An 11826-nucleotide genomic window follows, 5' to 3' on the forward strand; every position below is an offset into this window, starting at 1 on the left:
TTACCCGTCAGGCGATAAAAAAACTTATCATTTATTGGACGATTAACACAAAAATCACAATGGCATGATAAAGGATAATACATTTCGTCATCTCAACTCTATAGGAAATCTATTGAGGAAATCCACAGGCCACTAAAATCCCTCGATCCTAAACCTATTTTTACTCCACCCAGGAAACAGGTGTTAGCGTGGTCGTTTAGATGTTTAGGCAAGAACGATAAAAAGGCCGAAAGGGTCTCTTTGATAACAACAGGATTATTAGTAAAATAGATTTCCAGACACGTGTTCGCAACACCGTAGGGTGAAAGAAAAACGTTTGTTGTACCGAAAGGAGACGGATGATTAGTAAGATTATTCCAGTCACGTTTTTCGCCATTTGGCGCGAAAAGGATCGTTTGAAAAGTACCGATCGAAAAGGTACCAGAACAGGAAGTGTGCGTGAAATCAAGGACTGTAATAATGTTCTCCACTGCCCGCAACCAAATGGCAGGTATTTCAACTGTGGGCAAAAATAGTAAATAAAAATTGATAGGCGGGTACTCGCAGGCTTGTACTAAGAAAATGCGACGAGATATGAGAGAGAAGCAACTAGACGTAATGTTTTAGTTGACTCTAACAAAGTATAACAAGCAGAAGAGAGCTAATTTTCCACGATGAAGACTAAACATGAATAATGTTGCCTTATCTCTATAATCTATTTAATATATTTTAAATTTAATCAATAAAAGACAACCTGTACCAAAACGTTTCAATCCTTTCTTACCCACATTACATGAAATGACCATATTACATAGCCTTTAACAGATATAAGGCCATATTAGATAAACTTGGATAGTTATTTGATTGTTCAAGGATTTGGTCATGGGCACGCTGTGGCGTCATCTGTATATTGATTAGAAGGCAGACGAAAGCGAAATTGAGATCTATTTGTCAATCGAATTTTAATAGGTAACTTTGCTTTCTGGACCACCATATTTCTTATTAGATTGGATGCAAAAAATGGGCAAGTCGATATGGGCAGAACGGTGCGAGAAGAGGAGGTAAAGTGGAGAACAATAAGCAGCCATGGACAGTCATTAGGGCCTAAAGTGGCGGTCGTATAAAGAAGATTCTAGCAAAAGTTCCTGAGGCTTACCTAATAAAGTTTACTACCATTACCTTGCGTTTGATTATTATCGCCTTTGGTAGTGTCGTTAACCTTATCGACGCTAATACCGTTTTAAAACAATAACTTTCATTAGAAAAAGGCAAATGAGAAAACATATTCAAACGATAGCCAGAAGAGGAAGATAAATAACAGGAACCGAGCCTATGAAGTACCACTTGAGGCTCTGTATTAATTCCTGTTTAATTGTAAGAATCGAGCCTGTAATCAGATTTTTTTAAAAACATCAATATTATATAATGAAAATCGCTGCCTATAAAATACGCGCGATAGCGGAACAAAGCTTTATACCGTAGGTGGGACTATCACGACCAGAGTCGGAACTTCCAGTCGCTATTTGTCATTTATTAAGCCCCACGCAGTCCTGTAAGTTTACTATCTTTTTGTGTATATTTAAGGACAATCCTTGTGTTAGCACTTCCAGCACGTTCAGAACACCTATTTTTTTTTATCCTCGTTTATGACCCTATGTTGGTGTGCAAGAAAGGACAGCTCTTATCTTTGTGTTATACTGCGACTTCAGTTTATTAAACACTCGTTTACTGTGTATAATAACCCAATTCGTTTACCCACAGGCAAAAAAAGCAAAAAGGCGTTTTGCTTTAACACAGCCGTCGACTGAAGAGTGACTTAGCTAATCCAAGAATGAAAAAATGACAGATGCGATGGCAGTTGTGCGAAATGTATGGATGTCTTCAATCGTCGTCCTTAGTGCTATAGGGAATCTTCTTCTTGTCCTAGTCATAGTGACAAAAAAGCGCTTCCATAACGTCACGAACATCTATAACCTAAACCTCTCAGCAAGCGACTTGCTCAAAGTTCTTGTGTATGTCCCAGTCTACTTGGTTTACGCCTCAAAAAAGACTTGGCCTGTTGGAGGGCAGGCTGGCTGTCGTGGGATGTACTTGTTATTTTTCACAGCTTACGGAGCGAGTCTTTTGACGCTGGGAGCGCTGAGCTTTAAAAGATATCGGCTGATTGTGCACCCACTACGAAAACAGGTAAGGAGAGTGGAGAGTTAAGGTCGGGGGGGGGGGGGTGGGGGGATAGCGTGAGGTGAGGAGAGGTGAGACGAGGCGAGGTGAGGCGAGGTGAGGTGAGGTGGGGTAAGGTGACGTGAGGCGAGGAGAGGTGGGGTAAGGTGACGTGAGGTGAGGTGAGGCAAAGAAAAGGAAACGCAGGTTACGTAAGGTTAAGTTGAGGTTAACGTAATTAACATAAGGCTGCGTAAGACAACCTAAGGTGAGGTAGTAATCGTCTATGTGAAGTTCACGCGGAAGTCGAGTGAAAGATGTGTTTTCCTAATTGCATTTGCGCTAAATTTCATTAGTACTAAAAGACCATTTTGATGTTTCCAATCAATATTATAGTTTCTTTTACCCGAGGCTGATCGATGTTTTAAAAAAGCAGATGTTTTATTTTTATCTTTCGTTTTATCTAATAGTGATTCCGCAACTTTATGATCACGAGAAGACGAATATCAGATATGAGAAATTCATTCAAAGTTAACTGGTCTAGCAATACAATTCTTTCAAACATTTGACATTTTTGGATTCGCCTTGGCCATTTATCCTAATTCTTATTTCTTAGCAAGCTTGACCTTACGAGAAGCTTAGTCGCAAGCTCTACTTCATCTAAATTGATTGCTTTCCGTCTCCAGGTTACCGCACGCCAATCAATCATCCACATCATCGTCGTCTGGGGCGCCTGCGTTATGCTCAGTGGGGTCAGCGTTCTTTTCATTAACCTCGTTCCAGGTCCAAACGGAGGTTACCTGTGCATTTTCCAAGCCAAAGAAGAACTGGCACTAGTGATCCTCGCTCTCATGTTGCTACTTTCGCAGTTTATCCCGATGGTCTTGTTCATCATCGCGTACTGCCTCGTTATCAAGAAGTTGAGGCAGGATTCGTCGGTTGAACCTCGTCATAGGTCCATCGTCACGCGCAACCGCGCCAAACGTAACTCCCGCGCTGTTCGTATCTTGGTTGTCGAAGTCTGGGCCTATGTTATTTGTGTGATGCCTTTCCTGGTAATGAACGTAGTAGAAGTAGCGAGAAATAGGATGTTTCTTAGGCCCTTTACTACTCAGAGTGTAGTGATGTACTGTGCGTTGGTCCTACACACCACTATAAACCCTTCAGTGCACTTTGTCCTGAACCTTGAGTTCAGACAGGAACTGAGAGACATGTGCTTGACCGGATGGCGTGCGCTAAGGCGCATGAAGAGCACTGTTGTTCCGACGACCTTTTCGAGTGGCCAGACGCGGGGATTACCGACTGTACCTGAAGCAAAGGCCGTAAGACTCGATCAAGAGTCGCATAATCAAGACAAGACAACTGAAGAGTGCGCAATGAGGGTAAAGGTAAGCTCCTCTGTGACATGAACAGTGAGAAAAAAGAGGAATGGGAATATGCTGGCATTGCGACGTGGAAATAAACATGTGTGATATATGCAAGATATATGCAATAGGAAAGACGGCAAGCTAAAAGTTAAACATTGTTGATGGACATATCATGGACATATCAATGGCGGATCCAGACTCTAAATGGACGGGTTGGGGTGGGGTACGAAAATGGTCATAAAAGGGGAGTTAAAGGTACAAACAATCCACTAGAACCCCCCCTCTCCCCCTTGTTTCCGGTCATGGACGCAAGAACACGGGAAAGAAAACAAACACAAGGATGTGATGTATGTACAGGGAAAAAAAAGTCGTACATTTTGAGGATGAGACGTTGTAAGCTTTTCCGGCGGAAAAGGAACATAAGCTATAATTTGAACATGGCAAATGAAAGATAAAGTGGGGAGGAGTTAGAAGCAGAGTTAATTCATGCCGTGGATCCAGAGTCACTTAGCCCGCAAACACCGCTGTCTCCAAGCATAACGTTAATCTTGCTTTAGGGTAGTACTTGACTTGTGGAATATCTCACTGCTAGCTAATAACGGGGGATTCGAAGTTTTGCTGTAGATCTTTTTTAGGTAGTCTCTTGGGCCGCCCACGTTTGCTGGGGGTATTTCGGTAGCCCATTTATTTATGGTTCACTATTAGTGTCCGTAAGCCTAACCATAACTATATGAACCATATATCAATGACCACCGGGTATTTCAGACTGACACTAAGGATGCCTGCGCAGATTACTATTTTTCGGCTTTTTTTGACCACAAAACAGTTTGGTAGCTATTACAGATAATATAGATGAATCGTAAAATATATATTTTATTGATAAAATATGTCACTAAAGATGTATGGAGAATGTGATACAGAAAACATTTCACAATGCGCGTTACAATACTAGTTGCTTCGTCCCCAGTCCCTTACTTGGAGTGATGAGTGAGAGACTGGAGACGAGTTATTAGCCTCACGCTTCTGGTTGGTCGCAACACAAGAGAACAACTTGTGACTTGAAATTATTTTTTAGGGACATTAAGCAACGACGACGATATCACGGGCGACGAGAGAAAACAATAGAATTGTATTTGGAATTAAATAGCAGAACGTGAAATTGCGTTCTGATAATTTTCAGCCGTTTGCCGGTTCCAAGGCATTGGTGTGATCGCCGGCACTGTAGACATAATTATTTTAGTCTCTTTCCAATTGTTTCTGATTTAAATCTTCTACTATTTCAATGATGCTATTTCAGAATTGATAAGCTGCTTTCCGTTTTTGTTGTCACAGGAGTCGTCGCCGTCGCTTAAGCCCTCTTCAAGTTTGTGACGTTTTGGGCCACGACCGTCGATTTACGTGAAGTCATTAACCACCTTCCTCGCAGTTAACTTTTAGTCCCAATGTAAATCATCCTTTGTTAGTGAACTCTGTAAATTCTTCATTCCTTGTAAAACTTTGCGTTTCTCGTTAGCCTTAACACCTGGCCGACTCTCTATCCGATTTCCGACCTCCGTTTTCGCGCCTTTTGTCTTGACTGTCGTGATAATTTCCACTTGTCCGCCATGTGATGGAATGACCGCGCTTGTACTTTTGGGTCTAACCGCTGACCGCGGTCGAGCCTGTAATCGTTTCTGTGGAGCGTTGTGTTTTGTCTGTTGCCGTTTGACCATAGCGATTTGCTCTCCCTTTGCTTCCATTTTTGCGACGAGTTGCTCTAGTTCTCGTTCTAGGTCTTCGCGTAGACGGGGTTCGAGAGTGTCGTTAATTTGCCTAACAAGTTCTTGGTGCTCACTGGAAAATAATAAACATATGTTACAGATCAAAAGCTGGAGACAGGCGCGTACCTAAAGGGGTTCAAGGTGTGCACGATTGTTAAAAAGTTGGTCATTTAATATTATGCTTTTTCCATATGTTGTCTACGACTACACACCCCCAAAACCCAGAAACTCTTGAATACGGGACACTGGGACAAAAAAAAAAAAAAAAAAAAAAAAAAAAAAGAAGAAGCGTAGAAGTATATGGGCTTGCGAACACTCTTAGAAACGTGAGTACTTACTGAGGAGTTAGAGGGGCGCAAAAGGAACCGTTCCGCGCCTCACTTCTCCGCTTAGACTTTGCTAGTAACAACAGTAGCGAATGCGCGCGGAATTTGTAAGAGGAAGATTGGCGCAATGTTATAAAAAATATGCTTGAAAAAAATAGCCTCTTGTAGGTCTGGTGGGAAAATTTTTATGGGGTCGGGCGTATGTCCCTTTCTACTGCCTTCGGTCAGTAACCCACAATACTATTTTCTACCCCACAAATTGTACCATAAAAGGTAATTGGGCTTCCTGTGGTTTAAGCGGGAATATAAAGCAAGCGCGCAGAATCAAGTACTTACAAGCTCATGTGACCAAATTCATCCTGCAAACCGTGAAGTAACTCCTCGAGGCCCGAGTCCGAGTCACTTGAGCTGGTGACACTTGCGGGCCGCCTGTGTTGACGCTGGACGCGGGAGACTGCATCACAGAGGGGCGGGTTGTGTCCTTTGAGTAAATGCAAGGCTTGTTGGATGTTGGCGCCGACCGAGTGCGACTTGCTTGCGGACTGGGAAGAGGAAATGACGTATGTTATCAGCGGCCGATCCAGGCGTTGTTGAACATTGACATATCTTATCATTTTGGAAAATATCGTTATCTATAGATCGTCTTATAATACTTCCGCAGTAGAATAAAGTAGTTTTTAAAGCAAGGTTGACTAAATTCGTTTAGTTCACTATGTTTCCCGACAGTTAAAGATAAACCACGCAAGTCGATTTTTCTAGAGGGAACGAAATAAAAACTAGAATGCACCAGTCAATCGACAGCCGGGCCCCCCGATCCCCGGGACATATCGGGGAGGTAACGCGGGCATGCAGGGGATTTGGCTTTCGATAGAGGGACATTATCGGAAAACACCGGGAACATGTATCCCGTGGGTTTTAATAGCGTCACAGGCCCCGGTAGCCGGAAAAGTTACAAGCATTTAACACCACATGAATGTTATGTTCCCCGCTATGTCCCGGGGGTCGGGGTGCCGTGGTTTCAATTGACTGGTGCATAATTTTAGCAAAATAAACCAGACTACCTTATCATCTTAAAATCAACGCAAAGTTAAAAAAGTATGTTGAACGCCTCTTTGAAACAGAGGAGTTGCGCTGACGTTTCGACCGTTAGGCATTCGTCGGCATAAAACACCTACACAGATCATCTTAGTTATTCTACATCGTGTTTGCAGTCTTTCTAGTTATACTACCCAGTTATCTATGTCCTGTATCATTTACCTTGCCAACAACAAAGGGTATTGTTCCCAGATTGAGTCGGTAGTGGCCCTGGGGCTCTGGTGGACGTCTGATGGGCTTGGCTTTTAACTGCAGACACAAGGTATACTTGATCCTATGTACTTGAAGTCAAAAGCGTTTTCATAGAAAACAAGACGCAGGACCATGTACTGTGGTGCGCAAATTTACCCTCTATACTTTCTCTTGAAGCCGCATTGTCACCAGTTTACCTCCGGTCGATTACCTAACAATATCCGATGATTTTTAACGGAAAACGCGAAAAATATTTTAAAATATTGAAAGCAGTGTGTCTATTGGAAGTTTCTTTGAGGATGTGATTGATAATTTAGAGCGGATGGCCTGTTAATAGATTCTAATAGATTCTTTTGTCTTTTAACGGTTGAGGTTTCCGTCGGACCTCAGGAAGTAAACTGTTGACAATGCGGCTTTAATACTTTAAATCATCCCTTAGTTCAAGCTAGTTTAATGCGGAATATAGTTAAAGACACTTTTCTACACTATGCATAGGCATGGCCGTAGCAGGGGGTGGGGCACTGGGGGCACGTGCCCCCCCCCAAATATTTTTAAAAATTATAAGGAAATGACCAGTAGGGGCGTGACTGTGCCCCCAAATTTTTGAGGCCTGCTTTGGCACTAATAGGCATATCGCTGCCTCGTTCTCGAACCTTGTTATGCTGACAAATGTAACCAGATGTAAACGCAACATAGCATAATTATAAAAGCTTTCGGTAAGGTGAATATTTGCCAATAATCAACAGCCTAACCTTTTTTTTCTTCTTCTTTTTGTGTTTGGGTGAAGGCGGGGTCAAAGCTGTCATCATAATTCTATTGGTTTCTGCTGCAGTCTGTAGCTGATGGCGAAACATCAGAACTCCATGAACATGTAATCATGTCACGCAATACAGTGTCACACAATCTGCACCACACAACTTGTAACATGTTATTATGTCACGCAATACAGTGTCACACAAGTCACATTCACTGTAATCCCTTCACTGCCACACAAACTGCACTATATAGTTCAGTGCACTAGAATTACATTGGAACATAATACTGTAATCATCCATCTCAAGTAAACACAATGATCTGTTTTCCAGATTTTGGCAGTCCTGTTGAATTTGTGTGTGAAAGCAAGATTTTATAACAACGTTTGCAACTTTTAATTTCTTTTACAGTTACCACAGCCACAGTGAGAAAAAAATACTTATGGGGGAATTTTCACCTGAGCTGTTCTGTCTTCCAGAAGTTTTCTGTGATGAGCTTCATCTCTTAATCTCTCTTCAAGATCACGAATTTTACCCTAGGGTTAAAAAAACATGACTTACACTGTATCAGCATGATGCAGCCTGGTACAGAGTATTCACCAGCCAAATATCAACTTACTGTAAAATTGTTTCTACAACATTTGTGGGTGTAGTCTCGCTTTTTTAATGGTTGTTAGCTATAGTAAATGAGAGGACATACCACAGGATTTGTCATTCACACAATCTTTGCAGGTTTACTTGAAGCGAAAGAGACAAAAAACATTGATTCAAATTTGCGAAATTTGGTTCTCAATCTTTTCTAGTAAATATTTTCCATCCTTACAAAAGGACACTGAGAGTAACGAAGACTGCCGGGTTTTGAAGTTTTCAAATTTCTACGCGCCTTGTGACTCCACAACATTTTGATCATGAGGTGACAAATATTATATACTTACTAACCGAGAGTGAGGTCATGCCGGGAAATATCAAACTGAGGCTGAGGCTTATATCAAACTGACCTCGCAAAGCCTCGGTCGATACGCCAAAGCCTCAGTTTGATATTTCCCGGTATGACCGAACGTTCGAGGTTAGTAAGTTGTTTATTATATGGCTTTTTAAAATAAAAATGACAAGAAAACAAGTCAAATTTCGCTTTCGCACGAATATTGATTAGCTTATGGATCGATATAAAAAAGGCGGGAAAACAAGAAACACTCGCGCGCTGCCAAATCAAAAATGTAAATGAGTGAAAAGACTCAAGAGCAAGTAATTGGACGACTTTTCGGGCTATTTTCTTTCTATTTGCACTTTTTGGAAGCTACAGGTTTTATCATAGATGAAGTTGATCCAAACAACAAAAAAAGCTCAGATGTCAGTCTTCATGGCATGAATGGACTGTTTAGTTCAAAAAACCCACGGTACGTAGAGAACAAACTTCTGAAGTACAATGAAAAGGCCAATTGCTTTGTGCTGCTTTATTATATGATGAAAATAATGCATTTACAAATAACAGGTAGTACTTTTATCTTCAAGAAACTTATCTGGGCCTTTACACCCCTTGTTATTTATTCATTTGCCTTTGTTTATCCGATGTATTTCTTGGCTATCGGTGACGCTCGCTGACTCGTAATCTTATTGTTTTTCTTTTTGTCAAAATTTTCATCTTCATGAGAATAAAACTCCGACTCATAGTGCTCGTCCATTCCCATTTTTTTTTTGTTGTTGTTGCTTTGGTTTTTTGGTCGATTTTGTTTTAGTGAAATTCGTGCAACCCGAACAAAACAACACAAAAAGCTCACAAAATGTCCCGCTCCAGATACGGAAAAAGACGGCCCGTCAACCAACCATTTGTGCTTCTTCTGGGTGTTGGAATTTGCTACTTGAATGTTCGCTGTTGCTCATTTTGCAGTTTGAAGATGGAAAAAATTAAAAAAACAGAAAATTGTGAAAGACGGAATTCCGTAATGCCCTCAGAGACGGGCAATAAGGGCATGTCACGACTACCAATTAGCCAATCACAGCGCACGTACTATCGTAGCCATATAACAATGTGGTGTATTAAAGAGTATATACCACAGAAAACGATGAGAAATTTGTTAAATGTAGTGGAGAGCTGGCCTGTAACTGGGACATGGGGGATGATGGGAATTAATATAACAACCAAACTCTAGAGACTAAGGTCCTGCTATACATTTTTAAACTTCTAAAATCACTAGTAATTGTAAAGCTGTGGTAGCCATTTCTCTCCTGCCTTTTCCCATATCTAACAACTATCAGTAAACTGTACCATAAGTTTGAAAATTGGAAAGTTGATCTTGTCTGATACCTAATGCCTGGCACTCACCTCTGCTAGCGAATGTGATGCTGTCAACTTCATGTGTTCTCGTTCGAGTCCAGTAAGTTTCCCAAGCTGCCCTTTGATCTCTTCAGCAGATTGCTGTGTTATCTGCTGGGCGAGGACAGCAGACCGCTGAACTGCTGTGTCGCGGTCATGCTCAGCTGAGTGAACCATCTTCCGCATATAGTCCAGCTGTTTCTCCAGTAAGTTACATCTGGCTTCTGCAGCGTGGAGATCATCCTGCAAGGCTGTTTGAAAATAGACAGTTAGAACAAAACCAGTTAATTTTAATATCAAAGAAGGTAAAACACACAGGAAAAAGGAAACGAAAAAAAAAAAGGAAAAAGAAAAGACTGGGAGATGTGGTAGAAACACCCACAAGCAGAGCTTGATTTTGATTTTCTTGCAAACTTATATATACTGGTGAGAAAAACCAGGTAAGTTACCTAGGGGTATTCACTCCCAATTACCTGCTCATTCAAAATTATTTGAGGTTAACTCAGGTACTATCAGCAGGAAAGAGCAGGAAATTGAGTCCTGACAAGATTTGGGCAGAGGTTTGTGGGTACGGAGTGTTATACCTTCATTTTGCTTGCTGATGACACCAGTATTGACTGAGCGCACGGTCTGCTCCTTCTGCAGCACCTCTTTATAGTGCTTAGACTCTGCGGCAAGGCGCTTTAAGTTGTCCTCTGCATCTGTCCTCTCGAGTTCTAGCTTGCGAATTTTCTCTTGCAGGCCTTTTAGAGCTGAGATCACAGCTGTTAAAGTAATCCATTTGACAGCTTTTAGTTAAAGAAAGTGATAAGATTTTAAGCTCAGTACAGTGTGGCATGAAAAAAAAAAAAAAACACAAGAAAACAAAAGTAGTCTGAAAGAGAATAGACACTACAGTACAGTATGGTTTGTTATCAGGTTTGCACTTTAAACTTACTACTGTACCTCTGCTGTTTGTCTGAGGTACATTTGGGCCCTTGGGTGTTGCCATGCCTTCGGAACGATAGACAGTAGTGCGTGGGAAGTCTTGGTAGGAGGATATGGAGCTGTTTGCTACAGACCGAATGCTACTACGATGTGGAGAGTATGTGCCAAAGATTGAAGGATTTGGCTGATGAGTAAAATAATAAAATTTGAACGTTGATAGGAGGAAACTTTCAAGCTACTAACCTAATATTTTTAGGTTAAACATTTCTATAGCGACAAAAACAAGTTAAATTAATACTTCAAAAGGACTTGCCGGTCAACCAAGTTAGCAATCCCGTGGTAATTGACCGAGAAAATATTTTGCAAAGAAACGATGCTCAGCTTGATTGCACAGGCATAGAAATCCAAGATTTCAACTTCGACTTCTTTGTGTAAACATAAACAAATTTTACAATCAAATCTGGGAAGGATTTTCACGATAAAAGTGAGCACTCTACTTGCAATTAGCCAGGATTGGATAAGAATAGCTAATAAATCCTGGTCAGGATTTTTCGGCATATTTGATGGTCTTGGACAATGCTAAACAATAACCAGGCCATTGTTGTTGACATGGAATCGAGAAGACGCCGACGTCTTTATTAGGCATTTTCTACTCACCCCAACATCTCGATCCTCCATCTGAAGATCTCAATTTAAATAAAAACTACTCCTAGTGTGGTATGGCTCAAGATTATCCAGACAAAATTATATAATTTGTTAAAATCCGATCAAATTGTTGAACGACTTTATCACTTTCGACTTCCTTTGGGCGCCGTCAAAATGTCCGTTTTCTTTGGGCAACCCCGCTGACCTTTATGAAAAATGAAAAAAGCTCAAGGCATTCTGGGAAATGATTACAATTTTGCCTTTCCTACGTTTGTGTTTACAGTGATTAAAAACAATATTATTTTATTA

At 41.1% G+C, this 11826-nt stretch overlaps 2 protein-coding genes across 4 annotated transcripts; one reads left to right on the plus strand and one right to left on the minus strand.

The window, feature by feature from the left end:
• The first annotated feature begins 1438 nt into the window (after window positions 1–1438).
• LOC5512796 (prolactin-releasing peptide receptor) lies at window positions 1439–4307 on the plus strand. 2 transcript variants are annotated; one of them, XM_032382288.2, is made up of 3 exons: window positions 1439–1531; window positions 1741–2166; window positions 2826–4307. In XM_032382288.2, the coding sequence occupies exons 2-3, from the start codon at window positions 1819–1821 to the stop codon at window positions 3546–3548; spliced, it is 1071 nt and encodes a 356-aa protein (XP_032238179.2). In that variant the 5' UTR covers window positions 1439–1531; window positions 1741–1818; the 3' UTR covers window positions 3549–4307. The 2 variants fall into 2 exon arrangements, with proteins under 2 accessions (XP_032238179.2, XP_001633147.2); XM_001633097.3 differs by lacking the exon at window positions 1439–1531 and having other exon boundaries at window positions 1618–2166.
• A 52-nt stretch (window positions 4308–4359) lies between these two features.
• Window positions 4360–11711, minus strand: LOC5512797 (centrosomal protein of 57 kDa). 2 transcript variants are annotated; one of them, XM_032382286.2, is made up of 9 exons: window positions 11530–11711; window positions 10891–11056; window positions 10530–10709; window positions 9955–10196; window positions 8090–8167; window positions 7632–7712; window positions 6850–6936; window positions 5929–6134; window positions 4360–5339 (listed from the first exon to the last, which is right to left on the minus strand). In XM_032382286.2, exons 1-9 carry the CDS (start codon window positions 11548–11550, stop codon window positions 4940–4942), a joined length of 1461 nt encoding a protein of 486 aa, XP_032238177.2. In that variant the 5' UTR covers window positions 11551–11711; the 3' UTR covers window positions 4360–4939. The 2 variants fall into 2 exon arrangements, with proteins under 2 accessions (XP_032238177.2, XP_001633110.3); XM_001633060.3 differs by having other exon boundaries at window positions 7632–7718.
• Between the last annotated feature and the right edge of the window lie 115 nt (window positions 11712–11826).

Source organism: Nematostella vectensis, chromosome 14 (assembly GCF_932526225.1).
Source record: "Nematostella vectensis chromosome 14, jaNemVect1.1, whole genome shotgun sequence".
Classification (NCBI taxonomy): Eukaryota; Metazoa; Cnidaria; class Anthozoa; order Actiniaria; family Edwardsiidae; genus Nematostella; species Nematostella vectensis.